Genomic DNA, 27,478 nt, shown 5'->3' on the forward strand with positions numbered 1-27,478 from the left:
CTCACAAGTCTCAAAGGCCAGGTCACACCACTATCATGTGGCAACAAGGAAAGCATTATTGCATTGGAAGAAATCAGATTTCCAAAGATACAGTGATTCTTCCTCTTCAGATGCAAGTTACAAACCAATACTTGGTCACGAAATCAACTGAATGGATTTGGACCACTTTTTTTTCTTTTTTTAATGAAAAGATGAAATACAGTAGAAGAAGAGAAGACTGTGATCGAACAGAAATCAGAGTGGATCACAAACAGTGATTCATAGTATGAAATATATTTCACATGTGACCCATTATGAACATGCATAGGTAAGTACTGTTTTATGTATATTTTGATTCAACTGTGTGCACACACATACATGCACACATGTGCATAATAGGTCACAATGTGAAATATATTTCATACTATGGATCACAGTCAAAAAATTATGAAATGGAGTGCAAGCAAGAACTACAATCCTGCAGCCTGTGGAACAAGAACCACATTCACAGAAAGATAGACAAGAAGAAAAGGCAGAGGGCTATGTACCAGATGAAGGAACAAGATAAAACCCCAGAAAAACAACTAAATGTAGTGGAGATAGGCAACCTTCAGGAAAAAATTCAGAAAAATGATAATGAAGATGATCCAGGACCTTGGAAAAAGAATGGAGGCAAAGATCGAGAAGATGCAAGAAATGTTTAACAAAGATGTAGAAGAATTAAAGAACAAACAAACAAACAGAGAAAAACAATACAATAACTGAAATGAAAACTACACTAGAAGGAACAAACAGCAGAATAACTGAGCCAGAAGAACGGATAAGTGACCTGGAAGACAGAATGGTAGAATTCACTGCTGTGGAAGAGAATAAAGAAAAAAGAATGAAAAGAAATGAAGACAGCCTAAGAGACCTCTGGGACAACGTTAAACACAACAACATTCGCATTATAGGGGTCCCAAAAGGAGAAGAGAGAAAGGACCCGAGAAAATATTTGAAGAGATTATAGTTGAAAACTTCCCTAACATGGGAAAAGAAATAGTTACCCAAGGCCAGGAAGTGCAGAGAGTCCCATACAGGATGAACCCAAGGAGAAACATGTCGAGATGCACAGTAACCAAACTGGCAAAAAATAAAGACAAAGAAAAATTACTGAAAGCAGCAAGGGAAAAAGGACAAATACAATACAAGGGAACTCCCATAAGGTTAACAGCTGATTTCTCAGCAGAAACTCTACAAGCCAGAAGGGAGTAGCATGATATACTTAAAATGATGAAAGGGAAGAACCTACAACCAAGATTACTCTACGCAGCAAGGATCTCATTCAGATTCAATGGAGAAATCAAAAGCTTTACAGACAACCAAAAGCTAAGAGAATTCAGCACTACCAAACCAGCTCTACAACAAACACTAAAAGAACTTCTCTAAGTGGGAAACACAAGAGAAGAAAAGGACCTACAAAAACAAACCCAAAACAACTAAGAAAACAGTAATACGAACATACCTGTCGATATTACCTTAAACGTGAATGGACTAAATGCTCCAACCAAAAGACACAGGCTCGCTGAATGGATACAAAAACAAGACCCATATATATGCTGTCTATAGGAGACCCACTTCAGACCTAGGGACACATACAAACTGAAAGTGAGGGGATGGAAAAAGATATTCCATGTAAATGGAAATCAAAAGAAAGCTGGAGTAGCAATACTCGTATCAGAAAAAATAGACTTTAAAATAGAGAATGTTACAAGAGACAAGGAAGGATACTACATAATGATCAAGGGATGAATCCAAGAAGAATATATAACAATTATAAATATATATGCACCCAACATAGGAGCACCTCAATACATAAGGCAAATGCTAACAGCCATAAAAGGGGAAATCGACAGTAACACAATCATAGTAGGGGACTTTAACACCCCACTTTCAACAATGGACAGATCATCCAAAATGAAACTAAATAAGGAAACACACGCTTTAAATGATACATTAAACAAGATGGACTTAATTGATATTTATAGGACATTCCACCCCAAACCAGCAGATTACACTTTCTTCTCAAGCGCACATGGAACATTCTCCAGGATAGATCACGTCTTGGGTCACAAATCAAGCCTCAGTAAATTTAAGAAAATTGAAATCATGTCAAGTATCTTTTCTGACCACAATGCAGTGAGATTAGAAATCAATTACGGGAAAAAAATGTAAAAAACACAGACACGTGGAGGCTAGACAATACATTACTAAATAACCAAGAATTACTTAAGAAAACAAAGAGGAAATCAAAAAATACCTAGAGACAAATGACAATGAAAACATGATGATCCAAAACCTACGGGATGCAGCAAAAGCAGTTCTAAGAGGCAAGTTTATAGCTATACAAGCCTACCTCAAGAAACAAGAAAAATCTCAAATAAACAATATAACCTTACACCTAAAGGAATCAGAGAAAGAAGAACAAACAAAACTCAAAGTTAGCAGAAGGAAAGAAAACATAAAGATCAGAGCAGAAATAAATGAAATAGAAACAAAGAAAACAATAGCAAGGATCAATAAAACTAAAAGCTGGTTCTTTGAGAAGATAAACAAAATTGAAAAACCATTAGCCAGACTCATCAGGAAAAACAGGGAGAGGACTCAAATCAATAAAATGAGAAAAGAAAAAGGAGAAGTTATAACAGACACCGCAGAAATACAAAGCATCCAAAGAGACTACTACAAGCAACTCTATGCCAATAAAATGGACAACCTGGAAGAAATGGACAAATTCTTAGAAAGGTATAACCTTCCAAGAATGAACCAGGAGGAAATAGAAAATATGAACAGACCAATCACAAGTAATGAAATTGAAACTGTGATTAGAAATCTTCCAACAGACAAAAGCCCAGGACCAGATGGCTTCACAGGTGAATTCAAACAAACATTTAGAGAAGAGCTAACACCCATCCTTCTCAAACTCTTCCAAAAAATTTCAGAGGAAGGAACACTCCCAAACTCATTCTATGAGACCACCATCACCCTGATACCAAAACCAGACAAAGATACTACAAAAAAAGAAAATTAAAGACCAATATCACTGATGAATATAGATGCAAAAATGCTCAACAAAATAATAGCAAACAGAAAACAACAACACACTAAAAGAATCATACACCATGATCAAGTGGGATTTATCTCAGGGATGCAAGGATTCTTCAGTATATGCAAATCAATCAATGTGATACACCATATTAGCACGTTGAAGAATAAAAACCATATGATCATCTCAATAGATGCAGAATGAGCTTCTGACAAAATTCAACACCCATTTATGATAAAAGCTCTCCAGAAAGTGGGCATAGAGGGAAGCTACCTCAACATAATAAAGGCCATATACGACAAACCCACAGCAAACATCATTCTCAATGGTGAAAAACTGAAAGCATTTCCTCTAAGATCAGGAAGAAGACAAGGATGTCCACTCTCACCACTATTGTACAACATAGTTTTGGAAGTCCTAGCCACGGCAATCAGAGAAGAAAAAGAAATAAAAGGAATATAAATTGGAAAAGAAGAATTAAAACTGTCACTGTTTGCAGATGACATGATACTATACATAGAGAATCCTGAAGATGCTACCAGAAAAATACTAAAGCTAATCAATGAATTTGGTAAAGTTGCAGGATACAAAATTAATTCACAGAAATCTCTTGCATTCCTATACACTAATGATGAAAAATCTGAAAGAGAAATTAAGGAAACACTCCCATTTACCACTGCAACAAAAAGAATAAAATACCTAGGAATAAACCTACCTAGGGAGACAAAAGACCTGTATGCAGGAAACTGTAAGACACTGATGAAAGAAATTAAACATGATACCAACGGATGGAGAGTTATACCATGTTCTTGGATTGGAAGAATCAATATGTGAAAATGACTATACTACCCAAAGCAATCTACTGATTCAATGCAATCCCTATCAAATTACCAATGGCCTTTTACGGAACTAGAACAAAAAATCTTAAAATCTGGGGCTTTTCTGGTGGCGCAGTGGTTGAGAGTCCGCCTGCCAATGCAGGGGACACGGGTTCATGCCCCAGTCTGGGAAGATCCCACATGCCGCGGAGCAGCTAGGCCCGTGAGCCATGGCCGCTGAGCCTCGCGTGCAGAGCCTGTGCTCCGCAACGGGAGAGGCCATAACAGTGAGAGGCCCACGTACTGCAAAAAAAAAAAAAAAAATCTTAAAATCTGTATGGAGACACAAAAGACCCCGAATAGCCAAAGCAGTCTTGAGGGAAAATAATGGAGCTGGAGGAATCAGACTCCCTGACTTCAGACTATACTACAAAGCTACAGTAGCCAAGATAATATGGCACTGGGACAAAAACAGAAATATAGATCAATGGAACAAGATAGGAAGCCCAGAGATAAAGCCACCCACCTATGGATACCTAATCTATGACAAAGGAGACAAGGATATACAATGGAGCAAAGACAGTCTCTTCAATAAGTGGTGCTGGGAAAACTGGACAGCTACATGTAAAAGAATGAAATTAGAACACTCCCTAACACCATACACAAAAACAAACTCAAAATGGATTAGAGACCTAAATGTAAGGCTATACACTATAACTCTTAGAGGAAAACATAGGAAGAAAACTCTTTGACATAAATCACAGCGAGATCTTTTTTGATCCACCTCCTAGAGTAATGGAAATAAAAACAAAAATAAACAAATGAGACCTAATGAAACTTCAAACCTTTTGCATAGCAAAGAAATCCATAAAGAAGACGAAAAGACAACCCTCAGAATGGGAGAAAATATTTGCAAACGAATCAATGGACAAAGGATTAATCACCAAAATATATAAACAGCTCATGCAGCTGAATATTAAAAAAAACAAACAACCCAATCCAAAACTGGGCAGAAGACCTAAATAGACATTTCTCCAAAGAAGACATACAGATGGCCAAGAAGCACATGAAAAGCTGCTCAACATTACTAATTATTAGAGAAATGCAAATCAAAACTACAATGAGGTAGCACCTCACACCAGTTAGAATGGGCATCATCAGAAAATCTACAAACAACAAATGCTGGAGAGGGTGTGGAGAAAAGGGAACCCTCTTGCACTGTTGGTGGGAATGTAAATTGATACAACCATGATGGAGAACAGTATGGAGGTTCCTTAAAAAACTAAAAATAGAAATACCATATGACCCAGCAATTCCACTACTGGGCATATACCCAGAGAAAACCATAATTCAAAAAGACACTAGCACCCCAACGTTCATTGCAGCACTATTTACAACAGCCAGATCATGGAAGCAACCTAAATGCCCATCGACAGAGGAATGGATAAAGAAGATGTGGTACATATATACAATGGAATATTACTCAGCCATAAAAAGGAATGAAATTGGGTCATTTGTAGAGACGTGGATGAATCTAGAGACTGTCATACAGAGTGAAGTAAGTCAGAAAGAGAAAAACAAATATCGTATATTAACGCATATACGTGGAACCTAGAAAAATGGTACAGATGAACCAGTTTGCAGGGCAGAAATTGAGACACAGATGTACAGAACAAACGTATGGACACCAAGTGGGGAAAGCAGTGGGGGGTGGGGGTGGTGGTGAGATGAACTGGGCTATTGGGATTGACATGTATACACTGATGTGTATAAAATGGATGACTAATAAGAACCTGCTGTATATAAAAAAAAAATTCAGTGTAATAATATAATTATTTTTTAAGTATGAAATGTAAATCATCTTTCAATCATTAATAAATCAATTTAAATTGTCTCCTGTGAATGCTCCCACACATATACAGAGAAATACTGCCTTTGTCAGTATCCCACATTAAAATCTTAAATAGATGGAGTCTAGTGTAACTCTTTTTTTTTTTTTAATCACTTCCTACAATATACAGAAACACATAAGACACAAAGAACGCTAAGGAAGCTCTCAGTCCCAGAGTTGGTAGTATAGGGGGAGTTGAAGAAAATAAGCCTTTCCAGTCTCCCAAGGAAAGAAGGGGTGAGAGGACACAGAACGTCACTAGGCCCCTGGTGGTGAGTCCAGTGCTGGGCCCATGCACAGCCTAGCTCTCTACCAAAGCGAAGTGCCGATTTTCCTTGCCATGGCCCTGGCCTTGCTCCCATGCTTGTCCTCCATTTTTCAGAAGTCGTGCAGTTCCCAGAACGGTCCCTTGCTTTAGTTGCCTAACGTTTTCACTCAGGGGAGAAGGCCGCTTACCCTGTCGTGGTGTCAGAGTCCCAGGGGAGTTGTCACCCTACAGGATGGTGAGAGAAGATCTCCCTAGCACTTTGCTGTTTGGTTTCTGTCTGCTGCGCTTAGAACCTGAAGATCAAGCAGTGTCGGAGTCTCTCAAGGGCTTGTCCAAGTGCTGGCTGGCTGTAGGGGTCTCTGAGGGATGTCCTGTTTCCTCCTTGGAAAACACCTGCTTGGAAGGGAGTCTCAGTCTGATCCTCAAGGGAAAACTGGGTGCCCAGAGGCAAGTCCAGTTGAGAAGATGAAGGTGTCTCTAGGGGCAGAATAGGTTCTGAGGGAAGACTTAATCTGGGGTCTTCAGTCTCAAATACGTCACTCAGCTGTTTCACCAGTGGGCTTGGGGGCTTTCCGCTGGTCTTCATAGGTGTCCGTGCAATGCCAAGGGTAGGAGAACGGGGATCTGAGTCCTGGGCCTGCTTAGGACCCTCCAGCTGCTCCGCTGCTGGCAGGTTTGGCTGTGGGGAGCTCGCTACCTGGATGGGAGTGCACAGGACACCAGCACTGGGTGAACGTGGGTCTGGAACTCGAGCTAGAAGCTTGCTGTGCAGCGGGCTGCACTGGAATGACTGGGACGCTCTAGGCTGAGCCCACCTCAACCAGGAGAAATAGGACGGGGCAGGGCTCAGCCCAGGCAAGGAGGGATGCCGGGCCCCAATTCCACCTTTGGGTACAAAGCAGCTCAATCCTCCTAGTATACTTCTTTATCTAAGCAATACTTAATGGAAATATGTCTCCAACACTACAATTCATATTCACATAATTAGTATGTCAGTGAGAAAATGATGATTGCTTCCTCAGTAGTTACCAAACTAAGCATGTTTACAGAGGACTTGGCAACACCAACGGCAAGGTCTGAATATAAATTAACAGTGGGAATTTGTCTTCCCTGTGAAACCCACGGGGTGACCTCAGCAGACTCAACCAAGAGAAGCTGAGATCTGTTTATTCTGTTTTCCTTGCTTATTCATCTCTTTAAGAATAATAACTCTGACTAGACAGAAATATGTTGAAACTGTCACTGTAATAAACCTTAATCCTCAATTTTGGGGCTGGAATGCCTTGTACTCCCATATGTATTAGAACCACAGGGCAGAGCAACTCTAACTTTCAAATAGAGTGAAAAACCACATGTCCTGGAAGTAATACTGAAATTCTCCAATGATCCAATTTGCCCACTCCTGTGGATCCTTGGCTATTTCTGATCTGAAAGTATAGTTAGTAGAATCAAGGTATCACTTAAAATAATCAGGCAGAAAAATACAGGGAACAGATAGGGAGGAAGAGAGGCAGTATGAAAAGAAAGAAAAGTAAAAGTATGAAAGGGAGGGCTTCCCTGGTGGCGCAGTGGTTGAGAGTCCGCCTGCCGATGCAGGGGACGCGGGTTCGTGCCCCGGTCCGGGAAGATCCCACATGCCGCGGAGCGGCTAGGCCCGTGAGCCATGGCCGCTGAGCCTGCGCGTCCGGAGCCTGTACTCCACAACAGGAGAGGCCACAACAGTGAGAGGCCCGCGTACCGCAAAAAAAAAAAAAAAAAAAAAGGTTAAAATGGTGTATTTTATGTTATGTGTGTTTTACCACAATAAAAAAAAAAATTGGTTAAAGAAAGACAAGGAGATACGTCCTGAAATTAGTCATTACTGATCTTAAACGATATACGATTTGAAAAAAGAGAACAGATTATAGAGGATATAGTGGGTTGAAAAGCAGCCCCCAAAAGATATGTCTACATCCTAATCCCCAGAACCTTTGAATGGGACCTCATTTGAAATTAAAAAAAATCTTTGCAGGAAGAGATCATCCTGGATTATTGGAGTGGGCCCTAAATCCAGTGACGAGTGTCCTTTTGAGAGGAAGGCAGAGGGAAATTTGAGACAGACAGAAGAGGAAAATACACAGACACATAGAGGAGAAGGTTAATGTGAAGATGCAGGCAGAGACTGAAGTGATGCAGCTACAATCCAAGGAATGCCAAGGATTTCTGGCAGCCAGCCACCAAAACCTGGAAGAGGCAAAAAATGGAGTCTCCTTTAGAGCCTCTGGAAGGAGTGCTGCCTTGTCAACACCTTCATTTCAAATTTCTGGCCTCCAGAATTGTAAGAGAATAAATTTCTATTGTTTTAAGCCACCAAATTTGCGGTAATTTGTTACGACAACCCTAGGAAATTACCATAGGGGGTAAAAAGATAAAATGAAAAGTAAGAAAGTAGACTTCATGAGCACGGAACATGTCATTCAAGCCAAAATTTAACTATGTAAAGCGGGAGAAAAAGGGGATCCTGGGCTTCACCCATAAGTCGCGATTTCTAGCCATACGATGTCAGAGGGCGAAGTGCTGAAGCCCCCAATGAGGTCAGGGCAGGAGTATGGCTGGCGCATGCTCCTGGCCAGTGTCTCTAGGATATGGCATAGCACCCCGACAGGGACACCGAGACATCAGACCACAAGGAAAGGCTGCACCCTGCTATATTAAGCTTTACAAGAGAAGTCGTCATCCAACACATTCCCATCAAGAAATTTTAATTCTGTGAATTAACACACCCATATCCCTTTGTCCACTCCCAGACAAAATGAAGATACCTGTCCTCTGCCCCCCATGTTAAATGCTTGTGAGTGATCTTCCAATAGGCAGTGGCATGCACACACACTAAGATGGGCCAGGTGTCCACCCAGTCACATACAGTAGGAACTGGGAGATGGAAGATGTGTAAATATGCCGTGTATGGGTATTACTTAACTGGCACCCCTAACCAAGCCAAGTCTTCCAGAATTTCTCAAGTTGATTTTACTATTAATTGGGCAGGAAGGAGGTCCTGGATTCTCTTTTATTTTTTTTAATTAAAAAAATGGTTGACTCAGTTTTCAATTCTTAGACATGGATATATATTTTCTTTTGTATGTCTTTTTTTTTTTTTTTAAGAAATCATGTTGGATTAGGAGTATACTTGGTTGTAAAAGAGTAGTGTCATGTAATTTGCGATGAGGGAAGCTACTCTGAGTGTGTTTTACTTTTTAAATCCTTTACTACCTGCTAGAGAGACTACCACATGGTCAAACTTAGTATGTGGAACTATTTGGCTGGAAGAAAATGAGATTTATACTGGAGGAAGCAGAACAGTAATAATCTGAGTCCTGGGTTAAATCCCAGCTCTGGCACTTCGCTAGGCTGTCTTGGATAGTTTAGCTAACCTCACTAACTCAAACTCAAACACATCTAGTTTGAGGATCACCCTAAAAACATTTTAACTAAAAGTACAAAAGATATTTACTAATTAGAAAAGAAATGAGAATTTGTGTTGTTGATTTTATGCTGACCTTGTTATATTTCATTTTAGTATTTTCAAACAAACAATTCACGCTATTTTTATGTTTCACTTTAGCAAGAGGAATTTGTATGTACAAGGAAGATGATACATACTCTATTATATACAATTATATTCCTCAAAGAATTATCTTTAAGTGGCAGGCAGATTTTTAAATATTTCAGTATAGTACAATATTACCTACACTTGAAATTCAATCCACAATAGCACTGTAATATCAGATATAATTCTAATTTATTCTTCTTCAAATATTCTAAAATGTTGCATTCTTTTCCCTCCCATCCGTTTACTTCACACATTTCTCCAATCACCCTGAAACCATCTTCTCTTCTCTTCTTCACACACACACACACACTCTCTCTCTCCCCCATCTCTCTTCTCCCTTCATTCCTATATCCTTTCTTCTTGAATTGAATACAGCCACTAGAGGGCAATAAGTTTACAAAGATAAATGTACTTATCTATAATGAATTGAGATTCACATACTAATAAATTTTAAAACTATCATCATCATAAACCATAAAGCATTGGCAATTAGACTTGAATATGCAAGGTATGCATTTAAAACTCTAAAATTTATCCTAGAAAAGCAGTTCATAGAAGCATATAATAATGTTCAAAAAAGGAATTCTATTTTCTCACTAAGCACTAAAAAAATATGCTTAATTCACCTACACATAGCAATATTAGAAATCAGGATTTTTTTTTTTAACATTAGCCAGACCAGAGAAGGAAAAACGGAGAAACAAAAACACAAAAAGGTACAATATGCAGGGTGGGTAGAAAAGAAGCAATTTCTTCCAAGCCTCCCACTACTACATTCAGAATACGATGAACTGAATAATGTAGTGGGGTTTACCAACCCTTTCTTCTATTAAAATTATGGGGAAATTTAACAGGTATACTTTTGGGGGAGAAAAACAGCGACCGTAGAGAGAAATACAGACTTCACTTCTTTTCCCCCAAATAAGGTTACGAGGCAGGAAATAAGTTAACAGTCACTAACCCTGACAGATAATTTTACTATTTTTTGCACAGAACCCAAATTCAAATGAACTTTTTTACTCTATATTTATTTACACTGACATTACAAAACGTCAACACTTTTAACACTGACATTTTCTTACCCTCATTGGATGTATATCAGCATAAGGAGGTTTTCCTTCTGCCATTTCTATAGAAGTAATGCCAAGGGACCAGATGTCAGCCACACAGTTATAGCCTATTTCTTGAATTACCTCAGGAGCCATCCAAAATGGAGTTCCTATCACAGTATTGCGTTTTGCCATTGTATCCTGCAAAAGCATTACACAGACATAAATATTACTACAAAAACACTAAGGAAATGTATTTGCCAACATATTCTTTAAACTACATATCTGAAAGCCTCAAATACTACAGGTTATATCTGAAACTATTTTCCTAAAATTTCAACTAGTTGTGACATGACATACTTAGAAACTTTGAATTCTGAAAAAACCAAGAGTCCACAAGTAACTTATCTCCACTACCTTCATTAAAGACAGTCATTAAAGATAGTACTATAACAATAAAAGCTACAGAAATGAACAAATGTAGCTTTCCTTTCTGGATATTTAAGCATTTTGATGACAATATATATTTTCATATTCATTCAATGTCTCTTAAATTGTAAATAAAAGTAATAAATAATATGTAAATAATGGCTCCTTCTCCCTGATAATAATGAAGTTACACATTTCTTTCCATAACCCCCAAAATATATTATCAAAGTTTAGTCATACTCAAACCTGGACATATAAACCAAAAGTGTTTCCAAAAGTATTACACTTACTGTTAACTGACCAGCAACTCCAAAATCCGCCAATTTTGCATGTCCTTCCGTATTGAGGAGAATATTTCCAGCTTTTATATCTCTGTGTATTTTTCTCATAAAGTGTAAATATTCTAGTCCTTTCAAAGTAGATTTAAGAATAGTTGCAATTTCATCTTCTGTTAACTGGAAAGAAATATTTTAAAAACTCAATTGAAATGCCATGTTAGATAAACACTTACAAGAGAGCACTGTTAACAAGCACTTCTTTCTAAAGACCATTAGCCTCTAGGAAAAGGCTAAAAGGTAAAGTACTGAGAACTTCTGATGAAAGAAAATGTCATCATTCAATTTCTCCTTTCTTTAAAATTATCAATGTCATTCCTAACATATAACATATCTCAAGAAACAACATGACCCTAAGAAATCACTATTCCCTATATCACCTAACACTGAGGTGGCAATATTGCAGCTATCTGTCCTGAAAAAGTAAATTCAGACACCCTTCCCTGTGGTGCCTCCAATTACTGATGAAAATGGAAACCAACAGTGTTACATAAAAGAGAGGAAATGAGAAAGGGTGGATTGCCAAGAGTCTCCTGCATGAAGTGTTCACACCAATACCACTCCTCCTCCTTCCAGCCAGCTCACTCCTAATCCACCCAGGTCCTAGATTTCTGACCCTAATAATGAGAACTCAAAAATGGAAATGTCAGAGAAAGACTAGGAAAATGGGAACACGAACAAAGGCTGTCAGGGGAAGGAAAAGGGAGGAGGGAGGAGAAAAGAAGGCCAAGGAGAAGAGAGGAGGGAAAAAAGATTCTTAGTAGTTGTCGCAGTAGAGGCAGTGCTATCTGTACCAGGCATTGTGCTACGAGTTTTGCATGCATTATCTCATTTATCCTTATAACAACCCTATAAGGTAAATACTATTATTATCACCATTTGACAAATGAAGTTATTACACATGTTCAGTAACTTCCTTCTGGTCACACACAAGTAAGATTGAACCAAGATGTGAGTCCCCTTTAATCATAATCTATGTTTTTAACCACCATGCCTCTCTTGACAAACCTTATTCAAGTGCAACCTGTGAAAGTCCCTATTTTTATCAAAAATATCCTCTTAGTTTTTAAATAATCAAGTAATATCAATAGCTCAGGATAATAAAACCTACTTCACACTATAAGCATAACCACTATAAGCATAACCCAAAGAAATAAGTTGAGAGAAAGGAAAGAATCTCAATTTATACAGAGATAGAGGACATTGCTCTATATGAGAGAGAGAGAAAGGGAAAAAAGAAACTCAGAAAGAATTCAAATGCCCCCCACACAGTGGGATAACAGGAAGATACAGTAAAAATTGAAAATATAAAAATATGAAGACTATGTAAAATGTGAAAATAACTACTGGAAGAAACTTGCTTCCACCACCACCAATCCCACAGTGGTTCATGTCAAGAAATAACTTGGGTGAACAACTGGATATTCACATGTAAAAAAAACTGAAGTTGGACTCCTACCTCACACCATATACAAAAATTTACTCAAAATGGATCAACAACCTAAATATGAGTTAAAACCACAAAAGTCTTAGAAGAAAACATAAGGGTAAAACTCCATGACCTTGGGTTGGGCAATGTATCATTAGATACAGCATCAAAAGCACGAGCAACAAGAGAAAAATACAGATAAAACTGAACTTTATCAAAATTAAAAACTTTTGTGCATTAAAGGCCATTATGAAGAAAGTGAAAAGACAACCCACAGAATGGGAGAAAGTATTTGCAAAGCATGTATCTGATAAGAGTCTGGAATCCAGAATATATAAAGAACTCTTCTAACTCAACCAAGAAAAGGCAAACAATCCCAATGGCAAAAGACTTGAATAGACATTTCTCCAAAGAAGATATACAAATGGTCACACATAAAAAGACAGATGTTCAACATCATCATCATTGGTGTTTAGGGAATGCAAATCAAAGCCACAATAAGGTACCACTTTACACCCACTAGGATGGCTATAATAAAATTTAAAAAAATAGAAAGTAACAAGTGCTGGCAAGAATGTGAAAAAATTGACATTCTCATGCATTTCTGGTGCAACCATTGTGGAAAACAATATTTAAGTTCCTTGGAAAGTTTTTTTAAGAAAGTTAACCACAGAATTACCATATGACCCAGCAATCCCATTCCTAGGTAAATACTCAAAAGAATTGAAAACTGGTACTCAAACAAATACGTACATGAATGTTCATAGTACTACTCACAATGGCCAAAATGTTGAAACAACCCAAATATCTATGAATAGATGAATGGATAAACAAATTATGGTATACACATACAATGGAATGGAATATTATTCAGTTATGAAAAGGAATAAAGTATGGACATGTGGATGGACCTCAAAAACATTAAGCTGGGCACAAAAGGGCACATATTGTATGATTCCATTTATATGAAATATTTAGAATAGGTAAATCCATAGAGAAAGAAAGCAAACTGGTGCTTGCCAGGAGCTAGGGGAAGGGGGGAATGGGGAGAAACTGCTTAATGAATAGGGGTTGATGAAAATATTTTGGAACTAGACAGAGGTAGTAATTACACAACATTGTGAATGCACTAATGCCAAGGAATTTTTCACTTTAAAATGGTAAATCTGTTATATGAGTTTCACCTCAATTAAAAAAAAAAAATCCTTATCATGTTAAAATTTCTAAGCAAATTGCCAGGTGGTTTACCTTTAAATACAACACCAATATATATTGTCATAAAGTATTGTACAGATCATGCAAAGCTTTGCAGGTCATGGGTAAAGAGTCTGGATTATTTGAAAATTCTAATACTTCCAGGAACTGATTCTCTACCTCAGACCAGATGGTCTGACTTCATGGTCCACAGACAGCAAGTGGTATGTTCTGAAGCTGCACGATCCAATACAGTAGCTCCCCAGCATTTGAAACATAGCTAACCCAAATTGAGATATGCTATAAATGTAAAATATACACCAAAGTTCAAGGCCTAGTACCAAAAGAGAATGTAAGGTATCTCATTAATAACTTACATACTGCTTACACTCTTACATGATATGTATATATTAATTATATTAATTATTTTATTTAAAATCTGTTAATGTTTAATATAAGCTATTGATATTAATAAAATATTATTAGATATTATAACATTAATATTACATATTAATATATTTAATACATTATTAAAATTAACTTCACCTATTACTTTTTTTTTAAATGTGGATGCTAGAAAGTTTAGAATTACATATGTGGCTCGTGTTATGTTTGTACTGAACAGCAGTGCACTAAGAAAAGGGTCCACAAGAGCAGAGATCTTTGGTTCACCAAGGTATCCACAATGCTTGGAACCATGTCCGGCATACAGTTAGCACTCAATAAATAATTAATGAATGGGTACAGACTTGTAGTTACTAAAAGAAAAGATAAATTCACAACTGATGTTCCCAGTTTTTTTAATTAGTGGTTTGCAGCCACGGTGGGGGAGTGGAGGCAGGAGTGCTGCTGAGGGCCAACACACCACACCACACCACTGCAGAGGTATGCAAGGTGGTGGTGCTGTCATATGGGCCTGGGTTCTCTCCCCTCTCCCTATTCCACATTCCTGGATAAAGATTAAACAGCTCGCGGTGTTACAAAAGCAGTACCAGTCCGAAAAACTGTGTTGTGTTTAGTTACTTCAATGCTGACCTTTTCAGTTACCTAGACCTCAATTTTTATCCTCTTAGCATTTCACTATTTCCAACCAATAAGTAACTAATCCTTCATTAACTCCTTGATTTGTTGTCTCTGCTCCTGTACCCTATATTTCAGAGCTGCGTTAGAGAAAGTTCAGAATTAAATTGACTTACTATACTTCAAGGTCTCAGGATCTACCTGATGTCATTGCTGTAAAGCACTGAATGCTAGAAGACTTCAAAAGTTCATTCCAACTCTATGATTTTATAACAAATTAACAAAAGATCTTCATAGTCGGGCTTCCCTGGTGGCGCAGTGGTTGAGAGTCCGCCTGCCAATGCAGGGGGACACGGGTTCGTGCCCCGGTCCAGGAGGATCCCACATGCCGCAGAGCGGCTGGGCCCGTGGGCCATGGCCGCTGAGCCTGCGCATCCGGAGCCGGTGCTCCGCAACGGGAGAGGCCACAGCAGTGAGAGTCCCGCGTACAGCAAAAAAAAAAAAAAAAAGACTTCATAGTCTTTTCTTAACAAAAGACTATAATAAATAATAAATTCACACTAATTTGGACATCCATTTTTATTCTTTCAACAAGTATCTACTTCACTGGCTCTCTCGTGTAAATCCTGTTAAAGGTGCTGGGTATACAGTGGTGAAGAAACTAACTGTCCTAGTTTTTACAAAGCTTACAAGAATACCTAAGGCCACAGCCTGTATTTGGTCCTGAATTATTAAAGGTAGAGAGGACTGATCTGAAGCAAACGTGTAAAGTTTCTAAAGCCTCTCTCCCATTATGCTTTTCTCCTCCTACTTCAGGGGGTCATTTCATATCTTCCCCTAATCAAAAAACATGATGCAATATCCAATCATTCATACCAGTACATGGATAAGTCTTAATTTAAAATTATTTGTGTACAGTATTATTTTAACAATCCATCTGAATATTAAGGCTCAAATGTACCTGCACTTTAAGCCTTTTAACTTCAACTACAAAATGAAAGGTTTCTATCCCTCAATAAAATCATTTTAAACAATAATAAACAAGTAAACAAGTATTTTCTAGAACACAGAAATATAATGTTGACTTAAATTTTTATATTACTTTAAAGTTATAGAGTATTTTATGTGCATTTCACACAATTAAATAAACAAACACTTTATCGTCCCTTTCTATAGATGAGGAAACAAATTCAGAGAAATTGAGTGGTCTGTCAAACACAACTACTTAAGGGGCAAGCCCACGTGTCTTCTGACTCTATAGTAGTGGGATAGTCTATACTCTATAGACTATCACATCACTGCCAGATGTCACAAATATGAATATATGAACTAGTCTCAATATAATAGGGAGTTGCAAGGCTTGTTCCAAAGGTGATATTCAAAATATGTATCTGACAAAGAGTAAAAGCAATGTGTAATCAGAACAGTCATGAGCCATAAAGCCAACCAGTCAGAACAGCTACAGTGGTTAACAACAGTAAGAATAGATACCAGCCAGAAACAAACAGTAAAACTGAACAGCAGCCCTGTGTATCAGGCAGAATGCCTACTGCATCTTAGCATTCAAATCTAAATTATTTTAAATGGTGTGCCGGCCAAACAAAACAAGTATACCTGTAAATGAACTCAGCAAGTAAGCAGACTCACCTAGCCTGAAAAGTAACCTTAACTGAAGACATCAGAGGTAGCTTTCTGAGTATTTTATTGAAAACAGATGCTTAATCCCACCAAAAAGAACACATAGATGAATTATTTAAACATTTTAAAAACAGTTAAATAAAAGTAAACAAAAATCAAAGTAAGTATCAAATCAGTAGGCAAGAAGAGTTTCTAATCAATAAAAGCAAAGAATTATGAGAATTTATTAGCTTTGTCTACATAAAAACTATAAGCTTAGAAAACAGAAAAATATTCACAGCAAATACAGTAAGATACTTAGTATACAGAATTACTTAGAACATAAAGAGCTCACAAGAAAAACAATAAAATCTCAATAAATAAATAGGCAAGGAAATGAATATGCAATTCACAAAACTTATAATAGGGCTAGTTAACATACATGAAAAATATTAAACTGCACTAATTATCAAAGAACAGCAAATCAAAATAACGAAGTATCAATTGTAAAATTATCCCATACGGGTCACAATGTTGCTGAGAATAACATGTGTGGCATGTATAAGAGTATAAGCCATGTGTAACAGTGATCTAAGAAAGTATATTTTCCAAAAAGCCCTAGAAAACATTCATTCTCTGAAAAAACATTTATTAAGCACCTGCTCTATGTTGAATTTAAAACATCTCTAACTTTTAACCTCATGGAGTTCCAACCTAGCATGAAAGACAGACTAATAAACTACTATAAAAAGCACTTTCAAAGTGAAATGGAACCAGAGTAGAGAGTGATTAATTAGGGAAGGAAAGAGGAACTGGCATTAAAATTAGGCTTTGAATAAGAAAAGTAGTTCCCTGTCCAGAGAAAGGAAAGACCATCAGTAGAGTAACTCAAATAATTAACTGAAGAATAGAAATATGATAGCTATGAAGTGGCACTCAGATATCAAGTGAGGCCCATTTTCCTTCCTTCCACTAAGATGAGAAAAATGGTAAAAAGTGATGGGTCAAACAAACACGTGAATGGATGCTCACCATCACTAATCATTAGAGAAATGCAAATCAAAACTACAATGAGGTATCACCTCACACTGGTCAGAATGGCCATCATCAAAAAATCTACAAACAATAAATGCTGGAGAGGGTGTGGAGAAAAGGGGACCCTCTTACACTGTTGGTGGGAATGTAAACTGATACAGCCACTATGGAGAACAGTATGGAGGTTCCTTAAAAAACTAAAAATAGAACTACCATACAACCCAGCAATCCCAGTACTGGGCATATACCATGAGAAAACCGTAATTCAAAAAGAGTCATGTACCACAGTGCTCATTGCAGCTCTATTTACAATAGCCACATGGAACCAACCTAAGTGTCCATCGACAGATGAATGGATAAAGAAGATGTGGCACATATATACAATGGAATATTACTCAGCCACAAAAAGAAACAAAATTGAGTTATTTGTAGTGAGGTGGATGGACCTAGAGTCTATCATACAGAGTGAAGTAAGTCAGAAAGAGAAAAACAAATACCGTATGCTAACACATATATTTGGAAGCTAAAAAATATATATATGGTTCTGAAGAACCTAGGGGCAGGACAGGAATAAAAACGCAGACAGAGAGAATGGACTTGAGGACATGGGGAGGGGGAAGGGTAAGCTGGGACGAAATAAGAGAGTGGCATGGACATATATACACTACCAAATGTAAAACAGATAGCTAGTGGGAAGCAGCTTCATAGCACAGGGAGATCAGCTCTGTGCTTTGTGTCCACCTGGAGGGTGGGAGGGAGATGCAAGAGGGAGGGGATATGGGGATATATGTATGTGTATAGCTGATTCACTTTGTTATACAGCAGAAACTAACACAGCATTGTAAAGCAATTACACTCCAATAAAGATGTTAAAAAAAAAAAGACTACAGGAACAAAAAGCAGATCAGCGGTGGCCACAGATTAAGTGTGGAGAGAGGGGTGACTATAAACACACAGCAGGACTGGGTGTTGGGGGGTGTGGGGCTGTCTGTTCTGTATCTTGATTTTGGTGGTACTCACAAGACTTTATACACTTGTCAAAAGTCTTAGAACTGTACACCCCAAAATGTGAAGTTTTCTGTACATAAATTTAAAAAGAAAGTGCACTGAATCTTATTAAATTGGCTTCGATAAGAAATGGAGTTTGGAGAAAGAAAAAAAAAGTGATGGGCCAAATTTCAGCCTTGTAAGTGTCAAAATGCAGGTAAATCTTAGCAAATTTGGAGCAAAAAATGTTTACTTGGTCTCTTTTAAATATCAATGGTAGCAAATGAACTTTGGAAAAGAACAATATCTATATCAACATTTAAACCATTCTACAAGTATTTTGTGTCACTAATGGAGACTAGGAAAGGAAGGAGTGCAGGCCTTCCTAGATGTAGGCCTTGATCTAGATGTTTATTTTGTATCCTTTGGACACATACGGACTATTTGGGGTGGAGGGGGAAAGGAGTTAGTTGACAGTCATTTTCCTAAACAGAGTTTTGTTTTCAAACAATCTTTAAATGTTTTTAACAAATTTCATTTGCATACAAACACAACCAGTTACCAAATAGATTTCTTTTTGGCAACACAGAGAAGTACTTCTTCCCATTACTATAAAAATTTTTAGTACCTTTATTTCTATAATTATGACTTTTCATCAGATAGATTTCAAACTCGTGAGTTTTATATTGAAAATACTTAGGGAGAAAAGAAAAACACAAAAGAGAGGATCTGCTTTATACAGAAAGAGGTAACAAGATTTTAGTTCTAAGATGGAAAATGCTTAGATCCATTCTCAAACCACAGCTAACACTTCTTTTAGTAGTATCTGTCAAGAATCCATTCCATGGGCTTCCCTGGTGGCGCAGTGGTTGAGAGTCTGCCTGCCGACGCAGGGGACATGGGTTTGTGCCCCAGTCCGGGAAGATCCCACATGCTGCGGAGCAGCTGGGCCCGTGAGCCATGGCCGCTGAGCCTGCGCGTCCAGAGCCTGTGCTCCGCAACGGGAGAGGCCACAACAGTGAGAGGCCCGCGTACCGCAAAAAAAAAGAATCTATTCCAATGAAAAACTTCATCAACAGAGTACTTCATTTGTGGATTTTATTAGGTTATCGTCAATACAATACAGATTTAATTTTATTTGTCACTATACAAATGCAGCAATGTCATTTTAAAATCATTTGAATCATATTTTAGAGCCTAGTTTAAAAAAAAAAAAAGAAAAAGGAGGACGGGAGAGTGATACTACACCATGAATGAAATATTCAGTAATCAGAGATGGAAATAAGACTTTATAGCTGAGCTAATACATTAAAAGACGGAAGTCTACATCTGGTTTCAATACTGGTATGAATTCATTGGCAAATTTAAAAAGAATCCCATTGTACAAAAACAAAAAGATGGTTTTGATAGGCTTTAGTCCTCTGGTTACTTTTGTTTCTAGAGTCATATGATTAGTACAATAATATGATACATTTAATATGTCACTGTGTATATGGTTTTGATAAAAATGCACCCACCAAGGAGTCTCAAGAGCACATGCACAAGCTGTTTTAAAATACACGTACTGCCTTAATGTTTTTACTTTAGTAAAAACAAATTCAAGGGAGGCTTTGTAAGTTCATACAAAATTAAGAATTTTAACTTTCTAAAAATGAATCTTTGACAATCTTAGCTAAATCCTGCCTGTTTGACATAATTATTTATGCATATAAAATAATACATTAATTCTATATTTAGTACTTACTATCTATTAAGGAAACAAACCAAAAAATGAGACATAGTTCCCCTTTTCAAATGCCATAGACAGACAGATAACTATAGAAACTTTATTATCAAATTTTAAGTTTTAACTTGCACAGTGACTTTTCATGAAGTTTTGAAAACCATCTGAGCAAAACTCACCAGTGTAATCCTCACATGGTCTTTTAAGGCCTGGATCAAATCTCACCTCTTTCAAGAAATCACCCTTTATTCCCCAAGTAAGGATTTATCTGTCCAGTGATGATAATGATAATATCAACAACTCACACTTACTGAGTTTTTACTATACCAGCCACATTACAGGTATCATTTCATTTAATATCCAAACACAAAAACAGACGGTAGGCACCAACAAAATTTACTGAGAGCCTGTTATACTGCCCTTGCCTTCGTGGTGCTTGTAATTTAGTGGGGAAGGAAGGGAACAGGAACAAATAATTACAATATTAAAAAAATGCCTGCTACAACAAGATTAGGTATAGGAGCACTCCAGGACAGCAGGTGATTAATCAGAACCAGTACTTTTTTTTTTTTTTTTTTTTTTTTGCGGTACGCGAACCTCTCACTGTTGTGGCCTCTCCTGTTGCAGAGCACAGGCTCCGGACGCGCAGGCTCAGCGGCCACAGCTCACGGGCCCAGCCACTCCGCGGCATGTGGGATCTTCCCAGACTGGGGCATGAACCCGTGTCCCCTGCATCGGCAGGCGGACTCTCAACCACTGCGCCACCAGGGAAGCCCAGAACCAGTACTCTTAAAATAAAATCCAAACCATATATTTTAACCCTCAAGGTCTTGAACGATACAGTTCTTGCAGCCTTGACAATCTCACCACAGCACTCTCCCCATACAAGGAAGTCTTCACAGAGGAGGTGACTTTTGAGCTGACTCTTGAAGAATGAACAAAGTTTGTCAGGAGACAAAAGAGGGATGGAATACTAGGTATGTGTAAAGGGAATGGGCACACAAATAAACGAAATCCAGTACCAGTTCTTTGTGTCTGACTGTAACATGTATAGGAAAACAGTGCAGAATGCAAAGGTAGGTTAGGGTCAGTTCTGCTATACGTGCCTACACATTTTTAAATGGAAAGATGGTATGATTGTACCTCAACCTTTAAGAAGGAAACTGTGACAGTAGACTCTCAGCCAAAGACTAAAAGTAGGTAAGCTAGTGTGGAGAATGTAATAATAAAATCATTTACAGCAGTAGTAGTAGTAGCAGCAGCAGCAACTGCAGTAGTAGCTAATAGGTATGTAAACTTGCTTAAAATCCCAATGGATTTTTTAGTCAAAATTTCTAATTTTGAGATGAAGCGATGTCAAAGCATGCAGTTAAACAGGAAGGCACTGAAAGCAAAATCCAAAATTCTTTCTTCCATAATTCAAACTGAAACTGCCTAAGCACTAAAAAATAACATAGCGCTTAGGTAGCACCTCTCAACCAAAACAAAACAAAACAAAAAAAAGAAAGGAATTGTCATTAAAAATGAACATGCCCTCTAACCCAGTAATTCCATTTTTCAGGTATCCAATGGCCATCACAACACAGGTATACCAATAAATACCTACGGAAGTTTCCTGCAGCTTTGATTACAACAACAACAAAAATTGGTGAGTTGGAACTCATTTTATCCAAAGTACTGAAAAAAATACATTCTGTTATATACACACAGACCTATATGTACCGGTATGGGAAGATCTCTGAGATACATCAGAAGTTTAAAAAAAAAAAAGGCAAGGTATAGAACACCACATGTATGCAGTATAAATCCCTTGTTTAAAACAAAATATGCATACATATGTGCCGAAAGAAGCCACAAGAAACTAACTGACATCTCCTCCAGGAAGTAAAACTAAGGGGTGAGTAAGGAGATGCTAAGTTCCTCTTCTGTACTATTTGGAAGTTTTACAATGTGCTCATATTACTTTTTTTCCCCTTAATTTATATAATTAAAATGGGAGGAGTTTACACATTCTAAAAGTTTAAAGAATTATGCAATACTGTTTTAAAAGATCTCCATCTAAAACTGTTAAAATTAGAGATTTGCTACCTAAGGAGCTGAATTTCCATTTTCTGGAAAATTAACTTACATACATTTCTTGACTTCCTAAGATTAAATAATATTTCACTGTATAAGACAACAATCTTTTAATATGTTTTTCTAATACTAGAGAATATCCACTATTTCAACAAATATCATAAAATTCTTAAATCACTAATAATTAAAATCTAAATCCCATCTTTTTAAGTTTTTGCCTTAATAGTAATAAAATACAATTTACATTTGTATAGAACTTTATAGGTTACAAAATGCTCTGACACTCATCATCTTTGTTCCTCACAAGAAAACACTGAGGTAGATAAGGCAAGTAATATGATATTAGATCCATTTTAGGATTAGGCATCTGAAGTTTAAAGGAGTTACACAACGTACCCAGGGTCACAGAGCTAACACAAAACAACCCAGGAACTGATGTTTAGTTTTCTGATTCCACATCCACGAGTCCTTCCACTAAACCACATCATTCCAAATAACCACTGTCACAGTGCGCTATGGGTCAGGCTTATGACAGGGAGGGAGGGCTCATCGTAGATCTGGCAGTGACAGGCAGTCTGCCAGGAGAGGAATGTACAATATAAAAATAAAGTGCACGAAGGTGGGCCTGACTTATGAAAGGGAAATAGAACTGGGAGAAATGCCAAGAAATATAGCAACTAAGGTGAAGACTGGGCAGCTTACCAATAAGGGAAGCCAAGGAAATACTTTTGTAAGTTTAATTTACTTAGTTAAGGTAGAAGAGAAAGTCTATTGGAGGGACTATTTTGCAATGTGGAAAGATCATAAAGAAAAGTGTTTATAATCCAATCAAAAGATTTAGAAAAGATGTAATGGAGCGTGATGCGTATGATGTATTTAATCAGAGATTAAGATGGGGCACATGATTGCTATGAAAAATTCTAAGGGTCTAATCCTACAGTGCATGGTCATGTTAATGCTGTGGCTTGGAACTTTAAGAGGCATGTGTGAAATACACTTAGAACTGAATCTCACTGTATGGGAGACACCAAATAAGGAGCAAGAATTACTTTCCACACAAAAGGACTCACTCTCCAAAGATTCTAGTATAGTACTGAACAGCAGTACCTGTTCAGGTTGAGAAAATCCTTATAAGAGAAGGGGCCATGGACACCACAACTAAAAACAGGGTTAGGCCACCATTGTCTAAATGAAACCATGGATCTGTAATCCTGAAAAGCAGACTTTCTAGAATTCTTACAGCAAACACTTACTGCTGACACAGAGGAGCAGGCTCCTTGAGATACAGCCCTTACTGTATCTTACTGTGACAAAAGGGAGAAAAGGTTGAGGTCCCCACAGTTTTAACTGCCACTGTCAACAGATACCTCTTCTAACACTGAACATTCATTTTGGGAGTTATTTTAGAGGGTTTTGTATGCACGCGCGTGCGTGTGTTTTATTCTTGATATATCTTGTTTTGCTTTTAGGTTTGGTAAATACATAGATATACCTGTTATTTTGGGCCATTCGAACACCCATTCACCCTTCTCCTGCTAACATACCCTCATTTCCCTTTAGGGAATCACTACTTCCCCATCCTCAGGCCATGAATTCTAGCAGTCAGCTCCATCCTAGCTCCAGGTTAGACACATGTCCTAGAGCTAATCCAGTTACCCCATCACATTCCAATGGCCACAGAAAAAGGTACATGACCCATTCAGAAGCAGTGAGGTACAACACTGCTGGGTTTCAACTAGAAAGGTATAATCCAGGTAGCTGCTAGCAGCCATCTTGTCACTATAAGGTAAGAGTCCGAGAGTGGAGTCAATACAGAAGTATCAGGACAAAGAGACGAATCCAAGTAATTCCTTTCACCTTGAATCAAACCATGCATGAAACTAGCTCTGCAAAGATTTTTTGTTATGTGAGCAAATAAATTCCCTTCTTGGCTCAAGCCAGTTTAGGATGAGTTTTCTGTAATTTATAACCAAGAGTTGAAACTGATGTAGTAAATTTCAAGTAGATACCAAAAAGCAGGGAGGTTCCTGGAAAAGAGGTCTGTATAAAGCACAAACTGGTGACCAGCTCTAGAACTGCTAGAGGTTATTCCAAATATTTAACAGCATGAGATCTCTGAAGCTGATTTCTATTTTCTGCCCCCAAACAAAAGGGTTACAATAATAAGGGGTGGGAAAAGCAGAATAAACATGTCTTTTAAAAGGAACATGAATGCTTTTTTAAAGTCCTCTTTTTGCCTTCTTTTTCCTAGTACCACCTGCCCCGGCCAATAAATGTTTACTCCATTATATTAAAACTGCATTTAGATATCTAATTTTACAGAACTCCTCAAATGTTTCAGCATTCATTAGTTTTTATGACATACATGATACAATCAACACACGATGGTAACCAAAACCCCTTGCTAAAAATCAATGGTTTAGAGAAACTGGAGGAGTTAAGTAGCAATTTCTGAAATACCTAAATCTCAAAAGTAATACTTAAGCTTACATGCAAGGCTTTATCTGAACATCCATCAAGCTTCAGACTCCAACTGCTTTACAATCAAAATTTCTCTCCCTCTTACTCCTTCTTTCTTGGGAAAAACAATACATACATTTAATGGGGCCCTTAGGTATTCAACATGAGGAAAACACTGGAAAAAACAACAGAGCAACTCAGTAACTCCCTTCCACCCCTCACCACTCTATCTCATCCCACCCAAAAACAGGAAGGTTGAGGATATAAAATAGTCAAGGTTTTAAACAATAAAAAATTTATGGGACTCTTCTAGAAAAACAAAAATCTGCTCAACACAAAGTACATACATTAGAAAACATAACTAGAATATTTTAGCCATTATTATATACCAAAGGGCAGAGAAGGGTTTTCTTTCATGAAATCTGGATTGCAGATGTCTGGCAAAAAAAAAAAAAAATTAATAATCTATCACAAAGTCCGACAACTAGTGATTCAAAATGAAAGCTTTCACTACTTACACCATATGTAAATATACATATACACAAGCTGCTTATAATCCCTTGATCTGAAGAGAAAGAGAACTGATACTCTACTGTGAAAATGGTCAGTGGGCAGACATTTTAAAGTCCTTTCCCACATGAAAAGATTCCTGAAAAAGAGATCAGAAGACAACAGAAAAGCACTCAATATATGTGGAGTTATAAAGCCCGTATGAACTAGTATCTATTACACAAAGAGGGAACATGCAACAAGGTGATTAGGAAAGTCAAACATGAATTAGTCCAATAACACAGAGGCAAATATAAACCCTAAAAAGCACTTTATGGAATAGAAATCCACACATATCAAAAAGATGTCTATTATTAACGATTAAATAATATCAAACTTTGAAGCTCCAAATAAATCTTAAATCAGTAAGAAACTGGTACGCCTTCACTAAGGGAAAAAAAAAAAACCTCTCTGAAGTAGTACATAATTAACATCAAGGCAGAATATATATTTTTAAAATACAACAAATCAAACATTTACCGAAAAGACTATTATGTACAAGGCATTAATTCTAAGGGCACTAAAATAAAATATCTTAGTATATTCTGAATAGCACTGCCTGATTCTATTAAAGAAACTCTCACTGTACCTAAAAATGTAAGCTCTATCTCACAGAGCTTACATACCTCCCTCATTAACAATGATAATTCAAGGTACCAATGGTGAATGTTAGGATTCTGTCCTTGGTTCCATAGTCCTCTGTATTATTCCACCCAAACACATTATCTGATAATGTACACAATGCAAAGACACTCCCATCTATGTAAGTGAGAAGATAGGACGATGATGACGATAACAATGCAAATACATATAGGACTTCTTTTGTAGCAGGTGCTGTTCCTAGCACTTTACATATGTACAATCTTCAGAACAACTCAATGAAGTAGGGTAGTCTTCTTATCCCATTTAGCAAATGAAGAAAACGAGTCACAGGAAAGTTAAGAAACTTGCCCAAGTTCACACAACTAGTATGTAGCAGAGCCAGAATTCAAGACAGTCTGGGCTCCAGACTCTATGCTTTTAACTTCTACAGTTCAATTCTAGCAGTCAGCTATAATTTCAACCCTTTCTTTCCCTCTAATCTACTTTACCACTCTATGATTCAGTTTCTCATCTGGAAAATGGGTCAATAATTGTTCTTACCTCATATAGTTGTTCAGTCCTTACACGAGGATTAAATGCAATAATCTATATAATGTGCTTGGCACATACCAGTACTACAGTAATAGCTATTACAATATCTATCAAACGTCTGTCACTGGAGTTGAGAATCACTGCTATAAAACTAACAAAAAAAAAAAAAACTAACAATCGGTAAGAATTTACCAAGAATTGTCTCAATGTGTCCTTCACAATTCTAAAGTGATACCTGAATAAACCTGACTTTCCCAATTATTTCCATTATAAAATAACAAGTCCACCACAAGCCTTCAGGTAAATAAATATACATAACTTAGGAACTGCTCTCTTCAGTCTGGAACTTCCTCTCCATTATTTTGTATTCCCTCAATGCCCCCTCCCCTGCTCCCCACCCAATCACAGAATATATCAATATTTCATCCTGGGAAAAGCAGACAATAATTTTTCGTATATAACAAACTGGACATTTATTGTGTTTTAAGACACAAACTTTAAGTTAGTATTTTAATGTCGTTTCCACCTGCACAGCTGGGTACCCTGAAAGGTTTCAACCAGAATGCTATTCTCAGAGTCTGCCTTCACCAAAGAGCTACAAAACTATGGAGACTCAAAGAACAGTAGCAATTCTCTAGACCCGGGTCTAGTGCTCATCAACATTTAAGTTTGCTCCTAATTTTCTGTTGTGACAACACTCTGGAACATTTCTCACTAACCAATTGTGCTAGGGTTTCTGTAAGGTACAGACAGAAGAGGAGAATAAGGTACAGATGGAAAAGGAGAATCATTGGATGGATCCTAGGGTGCT

The 27,478-nt window shown here is 37.4% G+C and overlaps 1 protein-coding gene and 1 pseudogene across 2 annotated transcripts in view; both read right to left on the reverse strand.

The window, feature by feature from the left end:
* STK3 (serine/threonine kinase 3) overlaps nucleotides 1-27,478 on the reverse strand; it is a 319,933-nt gene that overhangs the window by 210,697 nt on the left and 81,758 nt on the right. Inside the window, exons 5-6 of one of the 2 annotated variants that reach the window (XM_004275350.4) lie at nucleotides 11,399-11,563; nucleotides 10,713-10,880 (exon numbers count right to left, since the gene is read on the reverse strand). The exons of the other annotated variant lie outside the window; for it this stretch is intronic. Of the exons in view, the coding sequence (XP_004275398.1) occupies nucleotides 10,713-10,880; nucleotides 11,399-11,563 (333 nt within the window). The remainder of the gene's footprint in view (nucleotides 1-10,712; nucleotides 10,881-11,398; nucleotides 11,564-27,478) is intronic. 2 annotated transcript variants of the gene reach the window in all.
* On the reverse strand, nucleotides 655-10,705 carry LOC125961596 (cell division cycle-associated protein 3-like; annotated as a pseudogene).

The sequence above is a fragment of the Orcinus orca genome, chromosome 17, assembly GCF_937001465.1.
Source record: "Orcinus orca chromosome 17, mOrcOrc1.1, whole genome shotgun sequence".
Lineage (NCBI taxonomy): Eukaryota > Metazoa > Chordata > Mammalia > Artiodactyla > Delphinidae > Orcinus > Orcinus orca.